General features: G+C 50.1%; 1 protein-coding gene across 1 annotated transcript; it reads left to right on the top strand.

Annotated features, from left to right (window-relative positions):
- Positions 1-466: 466 nt before the first annotated feature.
- Positions 467-23,776, top strand: LOC147091397 (transmembrane protein 222-like). Its single transcript, XM_085976758.1, has 5 exons — positions 467-655; positions 742-773; positions 14,656-14,752; positions 18,206-18,336; positions 21,342-23,776. Exons 1-5 carry the CDS (start codon positions 596-598, stop codon positions 21,427-21,429), a joined length of 408 nt encoding a protein of 135 aa, XP_085832884.1. The 5' UTR covers positions 467-595; the 3' UTR covers positions 21,430-23,776.

Below are 23,776 nucleotides of genomic sequence, written 5' to 3'. Positions count from 1 at the left end.
AGCAGAGGAGATTTGATAGAGGTGTTCTAAATCATGAAGGGTTTTGATACAGTAAATATGAAGAAACTGTTTCCAGTGGCAGGAGGGTCGGTAACCAGAGGACACCGATTTAAGGTGATTGGCGAAAGAACCAGAGGGGAGATGAGGAAAACATTATTTACACAGCGAGTTGTTGTGATCTGGAATGCACTGCCTGAAAGGGCGGTGGAAGCAGATTCAATAGTAACTTTCTAAAGGGAATTGAATAAATACTTGAAGGGGAAAAAATGACACGGCTAGGGGGAAAGAGCAGGTGAGTGGAACTAATTGGATAGCTCTACCAAAGACAGCAGAGACATGAGGGGCCGAATGGCCGCCTCCTGTGGTGTACCATTCTATGATTCTGAGCAGGCGGGGGAGGGAGGGGGGAAAGGGCGACGGGGAATGAGGGGGAGGGCGGAGAGATGCAGAGAGGCGGGGAGTGTGAGAAAGACAGACGGAGAGAGGGAGAGCAGACCGGCAGATAGAGGGGACAGACATCAGGGTCTGGATTGTCAGATTCGCTGAACTCTGCTCCCTTTTAATCTGCAGCTGGCTTTTCCCGCTCGTTGGGCACATGGGAATCTGCACCTTGTCTGGGATCATCCGGGACTTTGCTGGACCGTACTATGTGTCGGTAGGTGATGCGATGGAGCAAAGATTTTAGCAGGTTTGAGGTCAGGGTTTGAGATCAGACTGACTGTTGCAATTCTCTCACTGCAGGAGGACAACATGGCCTTTGGGAAGCCGACCAAGTGAGTGTATCCCGGGACTGCGTGTGTGTCTGACCGGGGCTGGGGGCGGCGGTGGGAGCGCAGCTAACTCAGCACAGCAGCACAGGGCCGGGGATGGAGCCTGGGCCTTCCCTGTTCTGTGTGTGCGGCTCAGTAACACACTGTGAGACCAGCTCACTCGGCACAGGCTGTGGTTACATCCTGGGCGCCTCCTGCTCTGTGTACTGTGGTACACCAAGTGTAGTCAAACCACGGTATATGGAGACTAGAACTGAGCACAGTACACGAACTGTGCGCAGTACACCGTGTAGTCAAACCAGGGTATATGGACACTAGAACTGTGCACAGTACACCAAGTGGAGTCAAACCAGGATATACGGAGATTAGAACTGTGCGCAGTACCCCAAGTGTAGTCAAACCAGGATACTGTATATGGAGACCAGAACTGTGCACAGTACACCAAGTGAAGTCCAACCAGGGTATATGGGGACCAGAACTGTGCACAGTACACCAAGTGAAGTCAAACTAGGAGATATGGAGACTAGAACAGTGCACATTACACCAGATGTGGTCAAACCAGGATATATGGAGACTAGAACAGTGCACATTACACCAGATGTGGTCAAACCAGGATATATGGAGACCAGAACTGTGCACAGTACACCAAGTGTAGTCTAACCAGGGTATATGGAGACTAGAACTGAGAACAGTACACCAAGTGAAAGTCAAACTAGGAGATATGGAGACCACTGTGCAAAGTACACCAAGTGTAGTTAAACCTGGATATATGGAGACTAGAACTGTGCGCAGTACAAGTGTCGTCAAACCAGGGTATATGGAGACTAGAACTGTGCACACTACACGAACTGCGCAGTACACCAAGTGTACTCAAACCAGGATATATGGAGACCAGAACTTTGCACAGTACACTGTGAAGTCAAACCAGGATATATGGAGACTAGAACTGTGCGCAGTACACCAAGTGAAGTCAAACCAGGATACTGTACATGGAGCCCAGAACTGTGCACAGTAGACCAAGTGAAGTCAAACCAGGATATATGGAGACTAGAACTGTGCACAGTACACCAAGTGTACTCAAACCAGGATATATGGAGACTAGAACTGTGCACAGTACACCAAGTGTACTCAAACCAGGATATATGGAGACTAGAACTGTGCACAGTAGACCAAGTGTACTCAAACCAGGATATATGGAGACCAGAACAGTGCGCAGTACACCAAGTGTAGTCAAACCAGGGTATATGGAGACTAGAAACCGTGCACAGTACACCAAGTGTAGTCAAACCAGGATATATGGAGACTAGAACTGTGCACAGTACACCAAGTGTACTCATCGCAGGATACTGTGTATGGAGACTAGAACTGTGCGCAGTAGGCCAAGTGTGGTCTAACCAGGATATATGGAGACCAGAACTGCACAGTACAACAAGTGTGGTCTAACCAGGATATATGGAGACTGGAACTGTGCGCAGTACAAGTGTGGTCAAACCAGGATATATGGAGACTAGAACTGTGCACAGTACGCCAAGTGGAGTCAAACCAGGGTATATGCAGACTAGAACTGTGCGCAGTACACCAAATGTAGTCAAACCAGGGTACATGGAGACTAGAACTGTGCACATTACACCATATGTGGTCAAACCAGGATATATGGAGACTAGAAACCGTGCACAGTACACCAAGTGTAGTCAAACCAGGGTATATGGAGACTAGAACTGTGCACAGTACACCAAGTGTACTCATCGCAGGATACTGTGTATGGCGACTAGAACTGTGCACCTAGAACTGTGCGCAGTACACCAAGTGTAGTCCAACAGGGATATATGGAGACCTGAACTGTGCGCAGTAGGCCAAGTGTAGTCTAACCAGGATATATGGAGACTGGAACTGTGCACAGTACAACAAGTGTGGTCTAACCAGGATATATGCAGACTAGAACTGTGCACAGTACACCGTGTCGTCAAACCAGGATATATGGAAACTAGAACTGTGCGCAGTACACCAAGTGTAGTCCAACCAGGATATATGGAGACTAGAACTGTGCACAGTACGCCAAGTGGAGTCAAACCAGGGTATATGCAGACTAGAACTGTGCGCAGTACACCAAATGTAGTCAAACCAGGGTACATGGAGACTAGAACTGTGCACATTACACCATATGTGGTCAAACCAGGATACAGGAAACTTTGTGATATCCGGCACCGACGGGACCGAGCTGTTGCCGATCTATCAAAACTGCCAGACATACAAAGTTAATGTTGAAGCATGCGGAGGTTTTCATCTCCGTATCTGACAACAAACACTGTTGCTTAGCAACAGCTTCTAAACAGTCGGCTGCAGCTGCAAGCGTCTCTAGCTGAAGCTGTTGCTATAGCTACAGACCTTGCAGTGCGTGACTGGGGGAAAAAAAAGCAACGAGAACTAAAAAAAACTTATAGAAAACGGCTCCTGATTTTTGCCGTTAGATCGAGCATTCCAGACATATAACCTCCGGATAAACCAAAGTATCCTGTACATGGAGACCTGAACTGTGCACAGTAGACCAAGTGAAGACAAACCAGGGTATATGGAGACCAGAACTGTGCACAGTAGGCCAAGTGAAGACAAACCAGGGTATATGGAGACCAGAACTGTGCACAGTACACCAAGTGAAGTCAAACCAGGGTATATGCAGACTAGAACGTCGCAGTACAAGAAGTGTAGTCGAACCAGGGTATATGGAGACTAGAACTGTGCACAGTACACCAAGTGTACTCAAACCAGGATATATGGAGACCTAAACACTGTGCAGTGGGCCAAGTGAAGTCATACCAGGGTATATGCAGACTTGAACTGTGAGCAACACCAAGTGTAGTCAAACCAGGATATATGGAGACTATAACTGTGCGCAGTACACCAAGTGTAGTCAAAGAAGGATATATGGAGACTAGAACTGTGAACAGTACACCAAGTGAAGTCAACCAAGGATATATGGAGACCAGAACTGTGCGCAGTACACCAAGTGTAGTCAAACCAGGATATATGGAGACTAGAACTCTGCGCAGTACACCAAGTGTAGTCAAACCAGGATATATGGAGACGAGAACTGTGCACAGTACACCAAGTGGAGTCAAACCAGGGTATATGCAGACTAGAACTGTGGCAAGTACACCAAGTGTAGTCCAACCAGGATACTGTATTTGGAGACCAGAACTGTGCACAGTACACCGTGTGGTCAATCCAGGATATATGGAGACTAGAACTGTGCACAGTACACCAAGTGTAGTCAAACAGGGATATATGGAGACCTGAACTCTGCGCAGTAGGCCAAATGTAGTCAAACCAGGGTAGATGGAGACCAGAACTTTGCACAGTACACCGTGAAGTCAAACCAGGATACTGTGTATGGAGCCCAGAACTGTGCACAGTACACCAAGTGTGGTCAAACAAGGATATATGGAGACTAGAACTGCGTAGTACAAGAAGTGTAGTCGAACCAGGGTATATGGAGACTAGAACTGTGCACAGTACACCAAGTGTACTCAAACCAGGATATATGGAGACCTGAACTGTGCACAGCAGACCAGGTGTAGTCAAACCTGGATATATGGAGACTGGAACTGTGCGCAGTACACGAACTGTGCGCAGTACACCAAGTGAAGTCATCAAACCAGGATATATGGAGACTAGAACTGTGCACAGTACACCATATGTGGTCAAACCAGGATATATGGAGATTAGAACTGTGAACAGTACACCAAGTGAAGTCAAACCAGGATATATGGAGACTAGAACTGTGCGCAGTACCCCAAGTGCGGTCAAACCAGGGTACATGGAGACTAGAACTGTGCACATTACACCATATGTGGTCAAACCAGGATACAGGAAACTTTGTGATATCCGTCACCGACGGGACCGAGCTGTTGCCGATCTATCAAAACTGCCGGACATACAAAGTTAATGTTGAAGCATACGGAGGTTTTCATCTCCATATCTGACAACAAAGACTGTTGCTTAGCAACAGCTTCTAAACAGTCGGCTGCAGCTGCAAGCGTCTCTAGCTGAAGCTGTTGCTATAGCTACAGACCTTGCAGTGCCTGACTGGGGGGAAAAAAAGCAACGAGAACTAAAAAAACTTATAGAAAACGGCTCCTGATTTTTGCCGTTAGATCGAGTATTCCGGACATACAACCTCCGGATAAACCAAAGTATCCTGTACATGGAGACCTGAACTGTGCACAGTAGACCAAGTGAAGACAAACCAGCGTATATGCAGACCAGAACTGTGCACAGTACACCAAGTGAAGTCAAACCAGAGTATATGCAGACTAGAACGCCGCAGTACAAGAAGTGTAGTCGAACCAGGGTATATGGAGACTAGAACTGTGCACAGTACACCAAGTGTACTCAAACCAGGATATATGGAGACCTAAACACTGTGCAGTGGGCCAAGTGAAGTCATACCAGGGTATATGCAGACTTGAACTGTGAGCAACACCAAGTGTAGTCAAACCAGGATATATGGAGACTATAACTGTGCGCAGTACACCAAGTGTAGTCAAAGAGGGATATATGCAGACTTGAACTGTGAGCAACACCAAGTGTAGTCAAACCAGGATATATGGAGACTAGAACTGTGAACAGTACACCAAGTGAAGTCAACCAAGGATATATGGAGACCAGAACTGTGCACAGTACACCAAGTGTAGTCAAACCAGGATATATGGAGACTAGAACTCTGCGCAGTACACCAAGTGTAGTCAAACCAGGATATATGGAGACGAGAACTGTGCACAGTACACCAAGTGGAGTCAAACCAGGGTATATGCAGACTAGAACTGTGGCAAGTACACCGTGTAGTCCAACCAGGATACTGTATTTGGAGACCAGAACTGTGCACAGTACACCGTGTGGTCAATCCAGGATATATGGAGACTAGAACTGTGCACAGTACACCGTGTAGTCAAACAGGGATATATGGAGACCTGAACTCTGCGCAGTAGGCCAAATGTAGTCAAACCAGGGTAGATGGAGACCAGAACTTTGCACAGTACACCGTGAAGTCAAACCAGGATACTGTATATGGAGCCCAGAACTGTGCACAGTACACCAAGTGTGGTCAACCAAGGATATATGGAGACTAGAACTGCGCAGTACAAGAAGTGTAGTCGAACCAGGGTATATGGAGACTAGAACTGTGCACAGCAGACCAGGTGTAGTCAAACCTGGATATATGGAGACTGGAACTGTGCGCAGTACACGAACTGTGCGCAGTACACCAAGTGAAGTCATCAAACCAGGATATGTGGAGACTAGAACTGTGCACAGTACACCATATGTGGTCAAACCAGGATATATGGAGATTAGAACTGTGAACAGTACACCAAGTGAAGTCAAACCAGGATATATGGAGACTAGAACTGTGCGCAGTACCCCAAGTGCGGTCAAACCAGGGTACATGGAGACTAGAACTGTGCACATTACACCATATGTGGTCAAACCAGGATACAGGAAACTTTGTGATATCCGTCACCGACGGGACCGAGCTGTTGCCGATCTATCAAAACTGCCGGACATACAAAGTTAATGTTGAAGCATACGGAGGTTTTCATCTCCATATCTGACAACAAAGACTGTTGCTTAGCAACAGCTTCTAAACAGTCGGCTGCAGCTGCAAGCGTCTCTAGCTGAAGCTGTTGCTATAGCTACAGACCTTGCAGTGCCTGACTGGGGGGGGGAAAAAGCAACGAGAACTAAAAAAACTTATAGAAAACGGCTCCTGATTTTTGCCGTTAGATCGAGTATTCCGGACATACAACCTCCGGATAAACCAAAGTTTCCTGTATATGGAGACCTGAACTGTGCACAGTAGACCAAGTGAAGACAAACCAGGGTATATGGAGACCAGAACTGTGCACAGTAGACCAAGTGTGGTCAAACCAGCGTATATGGAGACTAGAACTGTGCGCAGTACACCAAGTGTGGTCAAACCAGGATATATGGAGACCAGAACTGTGCACAGTACACCAAGTGTAGTCAAACCAGGGTATATGGAGACTAGAACTGTGCACTGTACACCAAGTGTAGTCAAACCAGGATATATGGAGACTAGAACAGTGCGCAGTAAGCCAAGTGAAGTCAAACCAGGATATATGGAGACTAGAACTGTGCACAGTACACCAAGTGGAGTCAAACCAGGGTATATGCAGACTAGAACTGTGCACATTACACCAGATGTGGTCACGCCAGGATATATGGAGACCAGAACTGTGCACAGCAGACCAAGTGAAGTCTAACCAGGGTATATGGAGACTAGAACTGTGCACAGTACAAGTGTCGTCAAACCAGGGTATATGGGGACTAGAACTGTGCGCAGTACACCAAGTGTAGTCAAACCAGGATACTGTATATGGAGACTAGAACAGTGCACAGTACACCAAGTGTGGTCAAACCAGGATATACGGAGACTAGAACTGTGCACAGTACACGAACTGCGCAGTACATCAAGTGTAGACAAACCAGGATATACGGAGACTAGAACTGTGCGCAGTACACCAAGTGTAGTCATCAAACCAGGATATATGGAGACTAGAACTCTGCGCAGTACGCCAAGTGTAGTTAAACCAGGATATATGGAGACTAGAACTGTGCACAGTACAGCAAGTGTAGTCAAACCAGGATATATGGAGACGAGAACTGTGCGCAGTACACAAACTGTGCGCAGTACACCAAGTGAAGTCAAACCAGGATACTGTATATGGAGACTAGAACTGTGCGCAGTACACCAAGTGTAGTCATTAAACCAGGATATATGGAGACTAGAACTCTGCGCAGTAAGCCAAGTGAAGTCCAACCAGGGTATATGGGGACCAGAACTGTGCACAGTACACCAAGTGAAGTCAAACTAGGAGATATGGAGACTAGAACAGTGCACATTACACCAGATGTGGTCAAACCAGGATATATGGAGACTAGAACAGTGCACATTACACCAGATGTGGTCAAACCAGAATATATGGAGACCAGAACTGTGCACAGTACACCAAGTGTAGTCTAACCAGGGTATATGGAGACTAGAACTGTGCACAGTACACCAAGTGTAGTCTAACCAGGATATATGGAGACTAGAACAGTGCACATTACACCAGATGTGGTCAAACCAGAATATATGGAGACCAGAACTGTGCACAGTACACCAAGTGTAGTCTAACCAGGGTATACGGAGACTAGAACTGTGCACAGTACACCAAGTGTAGTCTAACGAGGGTATATGGAGACTAGAACTGAGAACAGTACACCAAGTGAAAGTCAAACTAGGAGATATGGAGACCACTGTGCAAAGTACACCAAGTGCAGTTAAACCTGGATATATGGAGACTAGAACTGTGCGCAGTACAAGTGTCGTCAAACCAGGGTATATGGAGACTAGAACTGTGCACACTACACGATCTGCGCAGTACACCAAGTGTACTCAAACCAGGGTATATGGAGACCAGAACTTTGCACAGTACACCAAGTGTGGTCAAACCAGGATACTGTACATGGAGCCCAGAACTGTGCACAGTACACCAAGTTTGGTCAAACCAGGATACTGTACATGGAGCCCAGAACTGTGCACAGTACACCAAGTGTGGTCAAACCAGGATACTGTATATGGAGCCCAGAACTGTGCACAGTACACCAAGTGTGGTCAAACAAGGATATATGGAGACTAGAACGCCGCAGTACAAGAAGTGTAGTCGAACCAGGGTATATGGAGACTAGAACTGTGCACAGTAGACCAAGTGAAGTCAAACCAGGATATATGGAGACTAGAACTGTGCACAGTACACCAAGTGTACTCAAACCAGGATATATGGAGACTAGAACTGTGCACAGTACACCAAGTGTACTCAAACCAGGATATATGGAGACTAGAACTGTGCACAGTAGACCAAGTGTGGTCAAACCAGGATATATGGAGACTAGAACTCTGCGCAGTACACCAAGTGAAGTCAACCAAGGATATATGGAGACCAGAACTGTGCACAGTACACCAAGTGTAGTCAAACCAGGGTATATGCAGACTAGAACTGTGGCAAGTACACCGTGTAGTCCAACCAGGATACTGTATTTGGAGACCAGAACTGTGCACAGTACACCGTGTGGTCAATCCAGGATATATGGAGACTAGAACTGTGCACAGTACACCAAGTGTAGTCAAACAGGGATATATGGAGACCTGAACTCTGCGCAGTAGGCCAAATGTAGTCAAACCAGGGTAGATGGAGACCAGAACTTTGCACAGTACACCGTGAAGTCAAACCAGGATACTGTGTATGGAGCCCAGAACTGTGCACAGTACACCAAGTGTGGTCAAACAAGGATATATGGAGACTAGAACTGCGTAGTACAAGAAGTGTAGTCGAACCAGGGTATATGGAGACTAGAACTGTGCACAGTACACCAAGTGTACTCAAACCAGGATATATGGAGACCTGAACTGTGAACAGTACACCAAGTGAAGTCAAACCAGGATATATGGAGACTAGAACTGTGCGCAGTACCCCAAGTGCGGTCAAACCAGGGTACATGGAGACTAGAACTGTGCACATTACACCATATGTGGTCAAACCAGGATACAGGAAACTTTGTGATATCCGTCACCGACGGGACCGAGCTGTTGCCGATCTATCAAAACTGCCGGACATACAAAGTTAATGTTGAAGCATACGGAGGTTTTCATCTCCATATCTGACAACAAAGACTGTTGCTTAGCAACAGCTTCTAAACAGTCGGCTGCAGCTGCAAGCGCCTCTAGCTGAAGCTGTTGCTATAGCTACAGACCTTGCAGTGCCTGACTGGGGGGAAAAAAAGCAACGAGAACTAAAAAAACTTATAGAAAACGGCTCCTGATTTTTGCCGTTAGATCGAGTATTCCGGACATACAACCTCCGGATAAACCAAAGTATCCTGTACATGGAGACCTGAACTGTGCACAGTAGACCCAAGTGTGGTCAAACCAGGATATATGGAGACCAGAACTGTGCACAGTAGACCAAGTGTGGTCAAACCAGCGTATATGGAGACTAGAACTGTGCGCAGTACACCAAGTGTGGTCAAACCAGGATATATGGAGACCAGAACTGTGCACAGTACACCAAGTGTAGTCAAACCAGGGTATATGGAGACTAGAACTGTGCACTGTACACCAAGTGTAGTCAAACCAGGATATATGGAGACTAGAACAGTGCGCAGTAAGCCAAGTGAAGTCAAACCAGGATATATGGAGACTAGAACTGTGCACAGTACACCAAGTGTGGTCAAACCAGGATATATGGAGACCAGAACTGTGCACAGTACACCAAGTGTAGTCAAACCAGGGTATATGGAGACTAGAACTGTGCACTGTACACCAAGTGTAGTCAAACCAGGATATATGGAGACTAGAACAGTGCGCAGTAAGCCAAGTGAAGTCAAACCAGGATATATGGAGACTAGAACTGTGCACAGTACACCAAGTGGAGTCAAACCAGGGTATATGCAGACTAGAACTGTGCACATTACACCAGATGTGGTCACGCCAGGATATATGGAGACCAGAACTGTGCACAGCAGACCAAGTGAAGTCTAACCAGGGTATATGGAGACTAGAACTGTGCACAGTACAAGTGTCGTCAAACCAGGGTATATGGGGACTAGAACTGTGCGCAGTACACCAAGTGTAGTCAAACCAGGATACTGTATATGGAGACTAGAACAGTGCACAGTACACCAAGTGTGGTCAAACCAGGATATACGGAGACTAGAACTGTGCACAGTACACGAACTGCGCAGTACATCAAGTGTAGTTAAACCAGGATATATAGAGACTAGAACTGTGCACAGTACAGCAAGTGTAGTCAAACCAGGATATATGGAGACGAGAACTGTGCGCAGTACACCAAGTGTAGTCATTAAACCAGGATATATGGAGACTAGAACTCTGCGCAGTAAGCCAAGTGTAGTTAAACCAGGATATATGGAGACGAGAACTGTGCACAGTACGCCAAGTGGAGTCAAACCAGGGTATATGCAGACTCGAGCTGTGCACATTACACCAGAGGTGGTCAAACCAGGATATATGGAGACTACATCTGTGCACAGTACACCGTGGTCAAACCAGGATATATGGAGACTAGAACTGTGCACAGTACACCAAATGGAGTCAAACCAGGGTATATGCAGACTAGAACTGTGCAAATTACATCAAGTGTAGTCCAACCAGGATACTGTATATGGAGACCAGAACTGTGCACAATACACCAAATGTGGTTAAACCAGGATATATGGAGACCAGAACTGTGCACAATACACCAAGTTTAGTCAAAACATGGTATATGGACGATAGAATCGTGCACAGTACACCAAGTGAAGTCAAACCAGGGTATATGGTGACGAGAACTGTGCACAGTACACCAAGTGGAGTCAAACCAGGGTATATGCAGACTAGCACTGTGGCAAGTACACCAAGTGTAGTCCAACCAGGATACTGTATATGGAGACCAGAACTGTGCACAGTACACCGTGTGGTCAAACCAGGATATATGGAGACTAGAACTGTGCACAGTACACCAAGTGTAGTCATAGCAGGATACTGTGTATGGAGCCTAGAACTGTGCGCAGTACACCAAGTGTAGTCAAACAGGGATATATGGAGACCTGAACTATGCGCAGTAGGCCAAGTGTAGTCAAACCAGGGTATATGGAGACCAGAACTTTGCACAGTACACCGTGAAGTCAAACCAGGATACTGTATATGGAGACCAGAACTGTGCACAGTACACCGTGTGGTCAAACAAGGATATATGGAGACTAGAACTGTGCAGTACAAGAAGTGTAGTCGAACCAGGGTATATGGAGACTAGAACTGTGCGCAGTGGGCCAAGTGTAGTCAAACCAGGATATATGGAGACTAGAACTGTGAACAGTACCCCAAGTGCGGTCAAACCAGGGTATATGGAGACTAGAACTGTGAACAGTACCTCAAGTGCGGTCAAACCAGGGTATATGGAGACTAGAACTGTGCACATTACACCATATGTGGTCAAACCAGGATACAGGAAACTTTGTGATATCCGGCACCGACGGGACCGAGCTGTTGCCGATCTATCAAAACTGTCAGACGTACAAAGTTAATGTTGAAGCATACGGAGGTTTTCATCTCCGTATCTGACAACAACAGCTTCTAAACAGTCGGCTGCAGCTGCAAGCGCCTCTAGCTGAAGCTGTTGCTATAGCTACAGACCTTGCAGTGCCTGACTGGGGAAAGAAAAGCAACGAGAACTAAAAAAACTTATAGAAAACGGCTCCTGATTTTTGCCGTTAGATCGAGTATTCCGGACATATAACCTCCGGATAAATCAAAGTTTCCTGTATATGGAGATCTGAACTGTTCACAGTAGTCCAAGTGAAGTCAAACCAGGATATATGGAGACCTGAACTGTGCACAGTAGACCCAAGTGTGGTCAAACCAGGATATATGGAGACCAGAACTGTGCGCAGTACACCAAGTGGAGTCAAACCAGGGTATCTGCAGACTAGAACTGTGCACAGTACACCAGATGTGGTCACGCCAGGATATATGGAGACCAGAACTGTGCACAGCAGACCAAGTGAAGTCTAACCAGGGTATATGGAGGCTGGAACTGTGCACATTACACCAGATGTGGTCAAACCAGGGTATATGGAGACTAGAACTGTGCACAGTACACCAGATGTGGTCAAACCAGGATATATGGAGACCAGAACTGTGCACAGTACACCGTGAAGTCAAACCAGGATATCTGGAGACTATAACTGTGCGCAGTACAAGTGTCGTCAAACCAGGGTATATGGGGACTAGAACTGTGCGCAGTACACCAAGTGTAGTCAAACCAGGATATACGGAGACTAGAACTGTGCACAATACACCAAGTGAAGTCAAACCAGGGTATATGGGGGCCAGAACTTTGCACAGTACACTGTGAAGTCAAACCAGGATACTGTATATGGAGACTAGAACTGTGCACAGTACACCAAGTGTGGTCAAACCAGGATATATGGAGACTACAACTGCGCAGTACAAGAAGTGTAGTCGAACCAGGGTATATGGAGACTAGAACTGTGCACAGTACACCAAGTGTGGTCAAACCAGGATATATGGAGACTACAACTGCGCAGTACAAGAAGTGTACTCAAACCAGGGCATATGGAGACTAGAACTGTGCACATTACACCAGATGTGGTCAAACCAGGATATATGGAGACCAGAACTGTGCACAGCAGACCAAGTGAAGTCAAACCAGAATACTGTATATGGAGACCAGAATTGTGCACTGTACACCAAGTGAAGTGAAACCCGGGTATAGGGAGACTAGAACTGTGCGCTGTACACGAACTGCGCAGTGCACCAAGTGTAGTCAAAGCAGGATATACGGAGACTGGAACTGTGCACAATACACCAAGTGAAGTCAAACCAGGGTATTTGGGGACCAGAACTTTGCACAGTACACCGTGAAGTCAAACCAGGATACTGTATATGGAGACCAGAACTGTGCACAGTACACCAAGTGTGGTCAAACCAGGATATATGGAGACTAGAACTGTGCACAGTACAGCAAGTGTAGTCAAACCAGGATATATGGAGACGAGAACTGTGCGCAGTACACAAACTGTGCGCAGTACACCAAGTGAAGTCAAACCAGGATACTGTATATGGAGACTAGAACTGTGCGCAGTACACCAAGTGTAGTCATCAAACCAGGATATATGGAGACTAGAACTCTGCGCAGTACGCCAAGTGTAGTTAAACCAGGATATATGGAGACGAGAACTGTGCACAGTACGCCAAGTGGAGTCAAACCAGGGTATATGCAGACTAGAGCTGTGCACATTACACCAGAGGTGGTCAAACCAGGATATATGGAGACTACATCTGTGCACAGTACACGATCTGTGCACAGTACACCGTGGTCAAACCAGGATATATGGAGACGAGAACTGTGCACAGTACACCAAATGTGGTCAAACCAGGATATATGGAGACTACATCTGTGCACAGTAACACCAAGTGTAGTCATAGCAGGATACTGTATGGAGACTAGAACTGTGCACCTAGAACTGTGCGCAGTACACCAAGTTTAGTCAAACAGGGATATATGGAGACCTGAACTGTACGCAGTAGGCCAAGTGTAGTCTAACCAGGATATATGGAGACTAGAACTGTGCACAGCAGACCAAGTGTAGTCAAACCAGGATATATGGAGACCAGAACTGTGCACATTACACAAAGTGAAGTCAAACCAGGATGCTGTATATGGAGACCAGATCTGTGCGCTGTACACCAAGTGTAGGCAAACCAGGACATATGTAGACTATATATGTGCACAGTACACCACGTGTCGTCTAACCAGGGCATATGGAGACCTGAACTGCGCAGTACACCAAGTGCAATCAAACCAGGATATATGGAGACTAGAACTGTGCGCAGTACACCAAGTGTGGTCAAACCAGGATATATGGAGACCTGAACTGTGCGCAGTACACCAAGTGTAGTCAAACCAGGATATATGGAGACCTGAACTGTGCGCAGTACACCAAGTGTAGTCAAACCAGGATATATGGAGACCTGAACTGTGCGCAGTACACCAAGTGCAATCAAACCAGGATATATGGAGACTAGAACTGTGCGCAGTACACCAAGTGAAGTCAAACCAGGATACATGGAGACCAGAACTGTTCACAGTACACAAAGTGTGATCTAACCGTGGTATATGGAGACCAGAACTGTGCACAGTGCTCCAAAGTGCAGTGTAACCCAGGTGCACAGTACTGCAAGTTCGGTGGATTGACGGTCTGAAATATTTCTGAGAAGAGCAGTGACTTTAGGAATCTGTCATTTCAGGTACTGGCAACTGGACCCAACCAAGGTTTACAGGATGGCGCCCAACCCTTGGGACACCAGCGTCTCAGAAGCATCCGAGGAATATAAACATCGAATGGTAATGTGAGCTGTGCTCCGTGCGAAAGGCCAGAGCTAGTGTCAGTCAGGGGCCTGCATCTGATCTCTCGAACACCGAACGTGGGCAGTCTGATACTGGGGGGTCTGGAGACTCACTGCCCACCAGTCTGGTACTGGGGGGTCTGGAGACTCTCACTGCCCACCTGTCTGGTACTGGGGGGTCTGGAGACACTCACTGCTCACCAGTCTGGTACTGGGGGGTCTGGAGACACTCACTGCTCACCTGTCTGGTACTGGGGGGGGTCTGGAGACTCTCACCTCCCACCTGTCTGGTACTGGAGGGGGGGTCTGGAGACTCTCACTGCCCACCAGTCTGGTACTGGGGGGTCTGGAGACTCTCACCTCCCACCTGTCTGGTACTGGAGGGGGGGTCTGGAGACTCTCACTGCCCACCAGTCTGGTACTGGGGGGTCTGGAGACTCTCACTGCCCACCTGTCAGGTACTGGGGGTGTCTGGAGACACTCACTGCTCACCAGTCTGGTACTGGGGGGTCTGGAGACTCTCACTGCCCACCAGTCTGGTACTGGGGGGTCTGGAGACACTCACTGCTCACCTGTCTGGTACTGGGGGGGTCTGGAGACTCTCACTGCCCACCTGTCTGGTACTGGGGGGTCTGGAGACTCTCACTGCCCACCAGTCTGGTACTGGGGTGTCTGGAGACTCTCACTGCTCACCAGTCTGGTACTGAGGGGGTCTGGAGACTCTCACTGCTCACCTGTCTGGTACTGGGGGGTCTGGAGACTCACTGCTCACCAGTCTGGTACTGGTGGGTCTGGAGACTCACTGCCCACCTGTCTGGTACTGGGGGGTCTGGAGACTCACTGCCCACCAGCCTGGTACTGGGGGTCTGGAGACTCACTGCCCACCAGCCTGGTACTGGGGGGTCTGGAGAGACTCACTGCCCACCAGTCTGGTACTGGGGGGTCTGGAGACTCTCACTGCCCACCAGCCTGGTACTGGGGGGTCTGGAGACTGTCACTGCCCACCAGTCAGGTACTGGGGGGTCTGGAGACTCTCACTGCTCACCTGTCTGGTACTGGGGGGGTCTGGAGACTCTCACTGCTCACCAGTCTGGTACTGGGGGGGTCTGGAGACTCACTGCTCACCAGTCTGGTACTGGGGGGGTCTGGAGACTCTCACTGCTCACCAGTCTGGTACTGGGGGAGTCTGGAGACTCTCACTGCCCACCAGTCTGGTACTGGGGGGTCTGGAGACTCACTGCTCACCAGTCTGGTACTGGGGGGTCTGGAGACTCTCACTGCCCACCAGTCTGGTACTGGGGGGTCTGGAGACTCACTGCTCACCTGTCTGGTACTGGGGGGTCTGGAGACTCACTGCCCACCAGTCTGGTACTGGGGGGGTCTGGAGACTCACTGCTCACCTGTCTGGTACTGGGGGGTCTGGAGACTCACTGCCCACCAGTCTGGTACTGGGGGGTCTGGAGACTCTCACTACCCACCAGTCTGGTACTGGGGGGGGTCTGGAGACACTCACTGCTCACCTGTCTGGTACTGGGGCGTCTGGAGACTCACTGCTCACCTGTCTGGTACTGGGGGGTCTGGAGGCTCACTGCCCACCAGTCTGGTACTGGGGGGTCTGGAGACTCTCACTACCCACCAGTCTGGTACTGGGGGGTCTGGAGACTCACTGCTCACCAGTCTGGTACTGGGGGGGTCTGGAGACTCTCACTGCCCACCTGTCTGGTACTAGGGGGGTCTGGAGACACTCACTGCTCACCAGTCTGGTACTGGGGGGTCTGGAGACACTCACTGCTCACCAGTCTGGTACTGGGGGGTCTGGAGACTCACTGCCCACCAGTCTGGTACTGGGGGGTCTGGAGACTCACTGCTCACCAGTCTGGTACTGGGGGGTCTGGAGACTCACTGCCCACCAGTCTGGTACTGGGGGGGGTCTGGAGACTCACTGCCCACCAGTCTGGTACTGGGGGGTCTGGAGACTCACTGCCCACCAGTCTGGTACTGGGGGGGTCTGGAGACTCACTGCCCACCAGTCTGGTACTGGGGGGTCTGGAGACTCACTGCTCACCAGTCTGGTACTGGGGGGTCTGGAGACTCTCACTGCCCACCAGTCTGGTACTGGGGGGTCTGGAGACTCACTGCCCACCAGTCTGGTACTGGGGGGTCTGGAGACTCACCGCTCACCAGTCTGGTACTGGGGGGTCTGGAGACTGTCACTGCTCACCAGTCTGGTACTGGGGGGTCTGGAGACTCACTGCCCACCAGTCTGGTACTGGGGGGTCTGGAGACTCACTGCTCACCAGTCTGGTACTGGGGGGTCTGGAGACTCACTGCCCACCAGTCTGGTACTGGGGGGGTCTGGAGACTCTCACTGCCCACCAGTCTGGTACTGGGGGGTCTGGAGACTCACTGCCCACCAGTCTGGTACTGGGGGGTCTGGAGACTCTCACTGCCCACCTGTCTGGTACTGGGGGGTCTGGAGACTCTCACTGCCCACCAGTCTGGTACTGGTGGCTCTGGAGACTGTCACTGCCCACCAGTCTGGTACTGGGGGGTCTGGAGACTCACTGCCCACCAGTCTGGTACTGGGGGGTCTGGAGACTCTCACTGCCCACCAGTCTGGTACTGGGGGGTCTGGAGACTCACTGCCCACCAGTCTGGTACTGGGGCGTCTGGAGACTCACTGCCCACCAGTCTGGTACTGGGGGTTCTGGAGACTCACTGCCCACCAGTCTGGTACTGGGGGGTCTGGAGACTCACTGCCCACCAGTCTGGTACTGGGGTCTGGAGACTCTCACTGCCCACCAGTCTGGTACTGGGGGGTCTGGAGACTCACTGCTCACCAGTCTGGTACTGGGGGGTCTGGAGACTCTCACTGCTCACCAGTCTGGTACTGGGGGGTCTGGAGACTCTCGCTGCTCACCAGTCTGGTACTGGGGGGTCTGCAGACTCACTGCCCACCTGTCTGGTACTGGGGGGGTCTGGAGACACTCACTGCCCACCAGTCTGGTACTGGGGTCTGCATATGAGACAGACTCTGGTATATTGCAGTGTCTGTGTGTCCTGCTGGGTGTGTTGGGCTCTGTTGGTTTATGGAACATTGTACTGGGATAAAGCAGATGGGATGGTTGAACTGGCCTCTGCTTGTATGGGAAAATGTACTAGGATGATTGAACTGGGCTCTGCAGGTATGTTGGATACTGTGCTGGGATTGTTGAGCTGGGCTCTGCTGGTGTATCGGATACTGTGCTGGGATGGTTGAGCTATGATCGTGTGTATGGGGTGCTGTGGTGGGATGGTTAAGCTGGGCTCTGCTAGTATGCGAAACTACTAGGATGATCGAACTGGGCTCTGGTGTGTGGGATACTGTGCTGGGATGGTTGAGCTGGGCTCTGCTGGTGTATAGGATACTGCTGGGATGTCGCAGGATGTAACTGTTTGTCTCTGGTTCTAGCACAATCTGTGCTGTGATAACTGCCATTCGCATGTTGCCATGGCCCTCAACCTGATGCGATACGACAACAAGACCTCTTGGAACATGGTCAAACTCTGCTTCCTAATGCTGATCCACAGCAAATACATCAGGTAGGTGGAACACGCCAGGGTGGGTGGGGGGCAAATACGTCGAACAGCGTAAGTACCCCGGGAAGGGTAAAAACGTCTGGTAAATAAGTCGAGGAGGGAGAAGCAGCCCAGGTTCCTGTCCAGTGACCCCTGGGTTAGGGAGAGAGTGAATCATCCCGAGTTCCTGCTCCTGATCCCTGTCCAGTGACCCCTGGGTTAGGGAGGGATGAATCAGCCCGGGTTCCTGCTCCTGATCCCTGTCCAGTGACCCCTGGGTTAGGGAGGGATGAATCAGCCCGGGTTCCTGCTCCTGATCCCTGTCCAGTGACCCCTGGGTTAGGGAGGGATGAATCAGCCCGGGTTCCTGCTCCTGATCCCTGTCCACTGACCCCAGGATTATGGTGGGAGAAGGTGAATCATCCAGGGTTCCTGTTCCTGACCCCTGGGTTAGGGTGAGAGTGAATCATCGCTCCTGTTCCTGATCCCTGTCCAGCGACTTCCTGGGTTAGGGAGGGGGTGAATCAGCCCGGGTTCCTGCACCTGATCCCTGTCGAGTGACCCCTGGATATTAGGGAACGGGTGAATCATCCCGTGTTCGTGCTCCTGATCCCTGTCCAGTGACCCTAGGGTTATTGTGGGAGAAGGTGAATTATCCAAGGTTCCTGATCCCTGAATCAGCCTGGGTTTTTGCCTCTGATCACTGTCCAGTAACAACTGGATTAGTGAGGGAGGGAATAAGCCCGGGTTCCTGCTCTTGAACCCTGTCCAGTGACCCCTGGGTTATGGAGGGGGTGAATCATCCCGGGTTCCTGCTCCTGATCCCTGTCCTTGACTCTTGGGTTAGAGAGTGGGTGAATCAGCCTGGATTGCGACTGATTCCTGTGTAATGACCCCTGGGTTATTGTGGGAGAAGGTGAATCATCCAGGGTTCCTGTTCCTGATCCCTGTCCTGTGAACCCTGGGTTAGGGAGGTAGGAATCAGCCCGGGTTCCTTCTCCTGATCCCTCTCCAGTGACTCCTGGGTTAGGGAGGAGGTGAATGAGCCTGGGTGTCTGCTCCTGATCCCCTGTCCAGGAACCCCTGGGTTAGGGAGGGAGGGTGAATCGCCCTCGATTCGTGCTCCTGATCCCTGTCCGGTGACCCGTGGGTTAGGGAAGTGGTGAATCAGCCCGGGTTCCTTCTCCTGATCCCAGCCCCGTGACCCCTGGGTTAGGCAGGTAGGGAGATTCTGCCCAGGTTCCAGTTCCTGATCACTGTCCAGTAACCCCTGAGTTAGGGAGGGCATGAATCAGCCCGGGGTCCTGCTCCTGATCCCTGTAAAGTCTCCCCTTGGTTAGGGAGGAGTCGGTGAATCAGCCCGGGTTCCTGCTCCTGATCCCTGTCGAGTGACCCCTGGGTTAGGCAGGGTGGGTGAATCAGCCCATGTTCCTGCTCCTGATCCCTGTCCAGTGACCTCCTGGGTTAGGGTGGAGGTGAATCAGCCCGCGTTCCTGCTCCTGATTCCTGTCCAGTGACGACCTGGGTAGGTACAGGATGAATCAGCCCAAGTTCCTGCTCCTGATCCCTGTCCAGTAACCTCCTGGGATAGGGAGGGGGTGAATCAGCCCGGGTTCCTGCTCCTGATTCCTGTCCAGTGATCCCTGTCCAGTGACCCCTGGGTTAGGGAGGGTGATTCAGCCCGGGTTCCTGATCCCTGTCCAGTGACCCTGGGTTAGGGAGGAGGTCAATCAACCCGGGTTTCTGCTCCTGATCCCTGTCCAGGAACCGCTGGATTCGGGAGGGATGAATCAGCATGGGTTCCTGATCGTTGTCCAGGAACCGCTGGGTTTGGGAGGGATGAATCAGCACGGGATCCTGATCACTGTCCAGTGGCCCCTAGGTGAGGGAGATGGTGAATCAGCCCCGGTTCCTGCTCCTGATCCCTGACCAGTGACCCTTGGGTTCGGGAGGGGTGAAGTCAGCCAGTGTTCCTGCTCCTGATCCCTGTCCAGTGACCACTGGTTTAGGGAAGTGGTGAATCAGCCCGGGTTCCTGCTCCTGATCCCTGTCCAGTGATCCCTGGGTTAGGCAGGGCGGGTGATTCAGCCCGGGTTCCTGCTCCTGATCCCTGTCCAGTGACCACTGGTTTAGGGAAGTGGTGAATCAGCCCGGGTTCCTGCTCCTGATCCCTGTCCAGTGACCCCTCCTGGGTTAGGGAGAGGATGATTCAGCCCGGGTTCCTCCTGCTGATCCCTGTTGTGACCCCTGGGTTAAGGAGGGGGTTATTCAGCCCGGGTTCCTGCTCCTGATTCCTGTCCAGTGACCTCCTGGATTAGGGAGGGGATGAATCCAGCCCAGTTCCTGCTCCTGATCCCAGTCCAGTGGCCCTTGGATTAGGGAGGTGTTGAATCATCCCGGGTTCCGTCTCCTGATCCCAGTCCCATGACCCCTGAGTTAGGCAGGTAGGGTGTTTCTGCCCAGGTTCCAGCTCCTGATCCATGTCCAGTAACCCCTGAGTTAGGGAGGGGGTGAATCAGTCCGGGTTCCTGCTCGTGACCCCTGGGTTAGGGAGGGCGTGAATCAGCCCGAGTTCCTGCTCCTGATTCCTGTCCAGTGATCCCTGGGTTAGGGAGGGAGGGCGATGCAGCCCGGGCTCCTGACCCCTGTCCAGTGACCTCTGGGTTACGGAGGGGCTGAATCAACCTGGGTTCCGGATCCTGATCCCTGTCCAGTGACGCTTGTTTTAGCTGGTTGTTTGAATCGGCTTGGTTTCCTGCTCCTGGTCCCTATCCTGTGTCGATGCTCTCTATTTGGGGTCAGGTGGAGAATGTGCCTGTCTCTTTATTGAAGTGTTAGTTCGTGGTGGGTCGTTTGTTTGGAGGGGTCGGAACAGGATGATCGAACATAGGAAGAGGAGTAGGCCTTTTTGCCCCTCAAGCCTGTTCCGCTACGCAATTCGATCCCGGTTGATCTGTAACGTAACTCCATCCTTACATGGCACAGAATCAGGCTGACGCAATTCCCCTTTGTTTTCCCTACTCTCTCAGCTTTGCAGGGTTCCTGAAAACTTGGCTGCCCTTCTTGTTCATCGTTGGTGTGACTCTGACTGTCGTGCTCGTGCTCAACTTGCGTTGATCTCAATTCGAAGTTCATGGAATTGTCTAGAAAGCCGAGTGCAATTGGGACCAAGAACGTCAGAATGTTGAAAATACCACTTGGCTACACCACTTTCTGTACAGATCTCTCTCTTCCTGCAGCCTCCAACCCACTTCTGATGAAGGGTCCCAGACCTGAAACATTAACACTGTTTCTCTCTCCATGGATGCTGCCTGGCCTGCTGAGTTGTCCCAGCGTTTTCTGTTATTTCAGATTTGCAGCATCCGCAGTATTTTGCGATTGTGTCCTGTACAGATCTCTCTAATTTCCTGCTTCCTGTACAGATCTCGCTCACTTCCTGCTGCTTCCAGCCCACTTCCCGTACAAAACTCTCACTTCCTGCTGTCTCCAGCCCACTTCCTGTACAAAACTCTCACTTCCTGCTGTCTCCAGCCCACTTTCTGTACAAAACTGTCACTTCCTGCTGTCTCCAGCCCACTTCCTGTACAAAACTGTCACTTCCTGCTGCCTCCAGCCCACTTCCTGTACAAAACGGTCACTTCCTGCTGTCTCCAGCCCACTTCCTGTACAAAACTGTCACTTCCTGCTGCCTCCAGACCATTTCCTGTACAAAACTATCACTTCCTGCTGCCTCCAGACCATTTCCTGTACAATATCTCCCTCACTTCCAGATGCCTTATGCTGTCTTCCTGTACAGCTTTTCCCCATGATCCTGCAAATTAGTCCTCTTCAAGTACATGTCCAGTTGCCTTTTGAAAGTTCCCATGGAATCTGATTCCACGACTCAGGGAGTGCGTTCCAGATCCTAACAATCCTCTGTGTGAAAAAAATTCTGATTTCCCCTCTAGCTCTTTCGCTGATGATCTCTGGTTACCGACCCAATTGTAAGAAGAAACTGTTTCTCCCTCCTTGCTCGATCAAAACCCCTCATAATTTTGAATACCACAATTAGATCTCCCCTTAACCTTCTCTGCTCTTAAGGAGGGCAATCCCAGCTTCTCCAGTCTCTCCACATAACTGAAGTCCCTCATCGTTGGTTGTCATCCTGGGAAACCTCTTCTGAACTTTCCCCAAGGCCTTCACATCCTTCCTAAAATGCGAAGTCCTCACATATTACACAATACTCCAGCTGAGGCCTAACCAGTGATTTGTAAAGTTTCAGCATGACTTGTTTTTCTATTCAATGCCCCTATGTACAAAGCAAAGTATCCATACGCTTTCTTAACTGCCTTATCAACTTGCCCTGCTACCTTCAAAGATTTGTGACTATGCACGTCCAGGTCGCTCTGTTCTTGCACCCCTTCCTGTACATATTTCTCTTTCACTTCCTCAGGCCACATGCCCACTTCCTGTACAGATCTCAGCGGGAGCTCTGTATTGTACCTGCCCCGGGATAGCTCGATGCTGACACTGGGTATAAAGTGGGGCTGCACTGTCAGGGTAATGTAGAGGGAGCCTTGTATTGTACCTGCCCCGGGAGTGCTCGATGCTGACACTGGGAATAAAGTGGGGCTGCACTGTCAGGGTAATGTAGAGGGAGCTCTGTATTGTACCTGCTGTGCGAGTGCTCGATGCTGACACTGGGTATAAAGTGGGGGTACACTGTTGGAGTAACGTAGAGGGAGCTCTGTATTGTACCTGCCCCGGGAGTGCTCGATGCTGACACTGGGTATAAAGTGGAGGTACACTGTCAGGGTAATGTAGAGGGAGCTCTGTATTGTACCTGCTGTGGGAGCGCTCGATGCTGACACTGGGTATAAAGTGGGGAGACACTGTCAGGGTAATATGGAGGGAGATTGTACCTGCTGTGGGAGCGCTCGATGCTGACACTGGGAATAAAGTGGGGCTGCACTGTCAGGGTAATGTTGAGGGAGCCTTGTATTGTACCTGCTGTGGGAGCGCTCGATGCTGACACTGGATATAAAGTGGGGAGACACTGTCAGGGTAATATGGAGGGAGATTGTACCTGCTGTGGGAGCGCTCGATGCTGACACTGGATATAAAGTGGGGAGACACTGTCAGGGTAATATGGAGGGAGATTGTACCTGCTGTGGGAGCGCTCGATGCTGACACTGGATATAAAGTGGGGAGACACTGTCAGGGTAATATGGAGGGAGATTGTACCTGCTGTGGGAGCGCTCGATGCTGACACTGGGAATAAAGTGGGGCTGCACTGTCAGGGTAATGTAGAGTGCGTTCTCTTTACTGCTTTTGGTATCTATGGTAGCAGTGAAATGCTTTTACTGCAAGCGATCTCACACTTTTTCTTAAGTGAGTTTCAGACAAAATTGAGAAAATTAAAACTGTAAATATTTAATTTTTGAACCGATGAACTGGGCTAAAATGAATAAAATATCTATCAAAA

Source organism: Somniosus microcephalus, unplaced genomic scaffold, assembly GCF_052327205.1.
Source record: "Somniosus microcephalus isolate GS21.2 unplaced genomic scaffold, FLI_Smic_1.0 unresolved_chr3, whole genome shotgun sequence".
NCBI lineage: Eukaryota > Metazoa > Chordata > Chondrichthyes > Squaliformes > Somniosidae > Somniosus > Somniosus microcephalus.
Note: the sequence above shows the minus strand (reverse complement) of the source record. Positions and strands in the feature narration are given on the sequence as shown.